Below are 6,000 nucleotides of genomic sequence, written 5' to 3'. Positions count from 1 at the left end.
CCTAACAAGAATCTATCTACCTCTGCCTTAAAAAATATTCAATGGCCCTGCCTCCACCACCTTCCTACATTAAACTCCACCTGTCAAGTTTTTTGCCCTCTCACTCAGCCTGTCTATATCCCCTTGCAGATTCCTTTTACCCTCATCACAACATGCCTTCCCACCTATTTTTGTATCATCAGCAAATTTGGATACATTACACTCTGTCTCCTCCTCCAAGTCATTAACATATATAGTAAATAATTGAGGCCCTAGGACTGATCCTTGTGACACTCCACTAATTGTGTCATTCCAACGTGAAAAAGGCCCAGTAATCCCGACTCTCTGTCTTCTGTGTGTTAACCAATTCTCAATCCATGCTAATACATTACCCCCCGAGTGCCATGAGCTTCTATCTTGTGCAATGACCTTTTATGTGGTAGCTTATTGAATGCCTTTTGGAAATCCAAATACATGACATCTACCAGTTCCCCTTTATCAACTCTGCTTGTTATATCCTCAAAGAACTCTAGAAAATTTGTCAAACGTGATTTCCCTTTCACAAAACCATGTTGACTCTGTTTGATTGCGTTAAGCTTTTCTAAATGTCCTGCTATTTCTTCCTTAATAATGGACTCTAGCATTTTCCCAACTACAGATGTTAGGCTGACTCATCTATAGCTTCCAGCTTTTTGTCTCCCTCCCTTCTTGAACAGAGGGGTCACATTAGCAGTTTTCCAATCAGCTGGGGGCCCTCCCAGAATCCAGTGAGTTCTGGAATATTTCGACCAATGCCTCCACTATCTCTGCAGCAATTTCCTTTAAAACCCTTAGATGCAGGCCATCAGGTCCTGGTGACTTGTCTGCCTTTAGTCCCATTAGTTTCTCAAATACTTTGTCTCTCATGATAGAAACTGTTACAAAATCTTTCCTCCCATTAGCTCCTTGCTTATCTGATATTTCTGGGATGTTTATAATGTCCTCCACCATGAAGACCGATACAAAATATTGGCTTAAGTTATCTGCCACTTCCCTATTATCAATTCTCCAGGCACATCTTCCAAGGGTCCCACGCTCACTTTAGCCACTCTCTTTCTTTTTATATACACATAAAAGCTCTTGCTGTCAGTTTTTATATTTCTTGCCAATTTACTTTCATAATCAATTTTCTCCCTTTTTATTAGCTTTATCGTCATCTGCTGCTGGTTCCTAAAAACATCCCAATCCTCTGGCCTATCACTATTATTTGTTGCTTTGTATGGCTTAGTTTTTTATTGGACACTCTCCTTGACCACCTTTGTTAACCACGGGTGGTTCATCCTTCTCATCAAGTCCTTCTTTTTGACCAGGATAAGTTTTTGCTGAGCGTTGTGAAATATCTGCTTAAATGTCTGCCACTGTTCGTCTACTGACCTTCCCCTTAGTCTATTTTCCCAGCCCACTTTAGACAACTCTTTCTTAATACCTCTGTAATTGCCCTTATTTAAGTTGAGGACACTGGTTTGAGACCAGAGTTGCTCACCCTCAATCTGAATTTGAAGTTCTACCATGTTGTGATCACTACTCCCTAGAGGATCCTTAACTGCAAGATCTCTTATTAATCCTATTTCATTACACATTACTAGATCCAAAATAGCCTGTTTCCGGGTACGTTCTGCAACATATTGCTCTAAGAAACAATCCCTGATGTACTCCACAAATTCGTCTTCCATGTTACCCCTGCCAATCCGATTTACTGCACATGTTTACATGTTCAATTGTGGGCATAGGAATTATAATTAGAAAAAGTTGATGTACCATGAAACTATGGCAAAAAATGTCACAATAGGAAGTAGGGTTTCTCAATCAGAAATAGCAGCCAATTTTAAGCTTTTTAATGTATAGTATTGATGGATGTTAGTTCAAGTACACATTCCTGGAAAATGAAAATATCACCCATATTGCATGGATTAAAGTAGGAATGTTAAGTAAGTCTAAAAGCTTTGTATTGTGAGTATCTGCTCTCTATATTCAGCAAGAGAAACCTTTCTGGACTGTTTGATATAAAATTAATTCACCAGGAGAGGAATGCAGTTGCTGTTTATTTTTTAATAGTGTGAGGGATAATTGAGCCATAGATCTTTTACAATGTTGATTCGGGCATCCTGGTAGAGTTGTTTGAGGTGATTTAAAGGGGGAATATGATTTAATTGTGTCTCCAAATGCCCAGCAGAATCATAAGAACATAACAGCAGCATAAGAATTAGGAGAAGGAGGAGGTCATTTGACCACTCGAGTCTGTTCTGCCAGTCCATAAGATCATGGCTGGTCTGATTGTGGCCTTAACTCTACTTTCCTGCCTGTTACCCATCACTCTTGACTCCCTTTAAGTTCAAACATATGCCTAACTCAGCCTTGAATATATATTCAATGACCCAGCCGTGATTGCTCTCTGGGGTAGAAAAATTACAAAGACTAATGAGCCCCATAGAAGAAATTCCTCCTCATCTCTGTCTTAAATGGGAGATCTCTTATTTTGAGCTGTGTCCTCTAGATTTACATCAATGACTTAGATGAGGGGAATGAAGACACGGTAGCTAAATTTGCAGATGACACAAAGATAGGTATGAAAGTATGAAGTAAAGAGGACATGAAGAGGTTGCAGATGGATATAGATAGGTTGAGTGAGTGGGCAAAGATCTGGCAAATGGAGCTTAATGTGGGAAAATGTGAAGTTGTTCACTTTGGCAGGCAGAACAAAAAAGCAGTGTGCTACTTAAATGGAGAATGGCTGCATAATTCTGAGATGCAGGGGGATCTAGGTGTTCTAGTACATGAGTCACAAAAGGTTAATATGCAGGTACAGCAAGTAATTAAGAAGGCTAATGGAATGCTATCCTTTATTACGAGAGGGATTGAACATAAAAATAAGGATGTTATGCTTCAGCTATACAGGGCATTGTTGAGACCGCATCTTGAATACAGTGTGCAGGTTTGGTCTCCATATTTAAGGAAGGATGAAAATGCATTGGGGGCGGTTCAAAGGAGGTTTACTAGATTGATACCTGGAATGAGTGGACTGTCTTAAGAGGAAAGGTTGGACAGACTGGGCTTGTTTCCACTGGAGTTTTGAAGAGTGAGGGGTGATTTGATTGAAGTATACAAGATCCTGAACAGCCTTGTCAAGATGGACATCGAAAAGATGTTACCTCTTGTGGGTAAGTCCAGAACTAGGGGGCACTGTTTTAAAATTAGGTGTCGCTCTTTTAGGACACAGTTGAGAAATTTTTTCTCTCCGAGGGCAGTGCAACTTTGGAATTCTCTGCCTCAGGAAGTGGTGGAGGTGGGGTCATTGAATATTTTTAGGCAGAGATAAATAGATTCTTGTTAGGCAAGCGAATCAAAGGTTATCGGGGTTAGGTAGGAATGTAGAACTCAAAACACAAGAAGATCAGCCATGATCTCATTGACTGGCGGAGCAGGCTCAAGGGGCCGAATGGTCTACTCCTGTTCCTGTTTCTTATGTTCTTATGTTCTAGATTCACCTACGAGGGGAAACATCCTCTTAGCATCCACCCTGTCAAACCGCCTCAGAATATTATATGTTTCAGTAAGATTACCTCCCATTCTTCTAAATTCCAATGTTCAACTTTTCTCATAAGACAATCCCTTCACCCAGTGAATCTTCTCTGAATTGCCTCCAATGCAAGTATATACCTCCTTAAATAAGGAGATCAAAACACAGTGTTCTAGGTGCAATTTTACAAATGCCCTGTACAGTTGTAGCAAGATTTCCCTACTTTTATACTCCAACCCGCTTTCAACAAAGGCCAACATTCCATTTGCCTTCCTCATTACTTGCTGTACCTACATGTTGACTTTTTGTGATTCATGCAGGACACCAGATCCCTCTGTACTTCAGCATTCTGCAGTCTCCCTCTATTTAAATAATATTTTCAGTCTTGAGTCATTCTGGCCCATTTTGTCCATGCCGGCTCTTTGTCAAGCACTCCAGTAAGTACTTAAAAACAGACACTACTTTTCAGACTTCGTAAAAGGACCATAGTCGGAAACAGGCTAAACTATCCCACCTCCCCTGACCCCAAGTTGAAAAGGGTCAGTCATGTCCTAACTTCTCCCCTCGACCAAAAATTAGCACCAAAAAAATAACAGCTTTAAAGGTTAATTCCATCTCATTGGCTGATTGTGGAACCTTGTTGTATATTGCACATGAGGAGTGTTCCATTGTTCATTAAATGCTTTGCATGTGCTGTCTTAGTTCTATCTATTTTGCCAGATTATTATTTCTCATAATTACATATTAATTTGAACTAAAAGATAATGAGGGCGAAGTTTGCAATTTGATAAGTTTCACATCCAAATTTTAAAAATATTTTTCTCATCTCCGTTGACGCTAGAAAGATACCCTATCACTCACCGTTTTGATAATATTTTTAAAGCACGAAAGCAAATTATGTGACTTTTATTTTTGACATTCTCAGTATGTGGGGTTCAATTCAGAAACCTGAGAGCATCGCACATACCTTTTGCACCAATTTGGTCCGTTGTACAAATCCAGAGCATCACAATACCCTGTAATCGTATTTACATGTACTTGTGCAGTATATGTATATGAAAGCTACGTGTAAATCAGTCCTTATTTGACAATTACTTTTGTGTGTGCGCTAAAATGTAACCCTTGTCAATACTGTCTGCAATCAAAGGATGTAACTTTTGAACCGTGATTTGCTGTCTTAATAATATTGAAGCAATCTTGTTTTTGTCTCAATTCCACCAGTTCCCCATCTCCTGAAAGGGGCGGGACAATATCATCCCGACAGGAACCTGAGACCACAGCAGATCCCTTCACCCTGATCACACAGTCCGGGAGAGATCACCCCCAACCCCCCCACCCCCCACGTCCCTCAGCAAGAAAACAAACCTGAGTTTGTGGGGATTCGGTCGAGTCTGGAAAACGAACGCGATTTAAACCCTGCCGGATTCCCACCCGGTGTAAGGAGTGAAACCGGTTGAAGTCAATGACCTCGATGTGAATGCACCTGCCAGTACAAGCCAGGGGTTTTCCTGGTGTGTGCGGTGGGAGGAAAAATACCCCACACGCATATACTGATCCTGAAGGAATTCCCCCACGAGTCAAGGAGCAAGAGGCGATATGGTTCCTGGGATTCAGCACAGCCTTTTTCTGTACCTGATACTCTCCTGCTTTCACCCATCACAGGCTGCGCAGGCAAGTTGTAACTTCAGTCTTAACTCGTGTGCAAGGAATTGATGAGGGACAAGAGGGGGGAAATGTTTTGTCTGTTTTTTTTTAAAAATGCGAGTCAATTGTAAAGTAAATAACTTGCAGGGGGCAGGGATGAAGGATGTTCCGAAGCTCCAGAGTTTGCCGCAAGTTTGTTCAAGGAAAAAAAAAGTGACATGTACGTTCAGATGCGTTGGAACAAATCTAAACAATTACACCTCATGGAGAATGCACTGCGGGCATGAGCCACTGTTCGGTTAATGTGTGACTACTGATTTTAAAGAACATACAGGTATTCAGTGTTTCTTCCAGCTGTTAATATATGGTGGCCAGTGAGGAACTGTTCAAAGATAGCGAATTTAAACACTGCTGGTATTGATAGCTGAGCAATAATCAAGTTTACAGAGATGCTGGTGACCTTCAGAAACCAGTTCGCTGATGTAATTAAAATGCAAAAAGGGAAGAGGCAAGTGTGTGTGTCTGAGTATAAACAAAAGCGACAGAAAAGTAAAAAGCTATAATACAGCACACAGCTATGTTACAGTACACAGCTATAGAACAGCACACAGCTATACTATAGCACACAGCTATATTACAGTACACAGCTATAGAACAGCACACAGCTATACTATAGCACACAGCTATAGAACAGCACACAGCTATACTATAGCACACAGCTATATTACAGTACACAGCTATAGAACAGCACACAGCTATACTATAGCACACAGCTATAGAACAGCACACAGCTATACTATAGCACACAGCTATATTACAGC

The 6,000-nt window shown here is 40.7% G+C and overlaps 1 protein-coding gene across 1 annotated transcript in view; it reads left to right on the top strand.

The window, feature by feature from the left end:
* The first annotated feature begins 4,794 nt into the window (after window positions 1-4,794).
* The window catches only part of LOC121278468 (fibulin-7), a 32,054-nt gene continuing 30,848 nt past the window's right edge, over window positions 4,795-6,000 (top strand). The window contains exon 1 of the mRNA XM_041188926.1: window positions 4,795-5,206. Coding sequence (XP_041044860.1) covers window positions 5,132-5,206 — 75 coding nt within the window. The 5' untranslated portion in view covers window positions 4,795-5,131. The remainder of the gene's footprint in view (window positions 5,207-6,000) is intronic.

The sequence above is a fragment of the Carcharodon carcharias genome, chromosome 5 (assembly GCF_017639515.1).
Source record: "Carcharodon carcharias isolate sCarCar2 chromosome 5, sCarCar2.pri, whole genome shotgun sequence".
Lineage (NCBI taxonomy): Eukaryota > Metazoa > Chordata > Chondrichthyes > Lamniformes > Lamnidae > Carcharodon > Carcharodon carcharias.
This window is presented reverse-complemented; position numbering and strand designations above follow the sequence as displayed.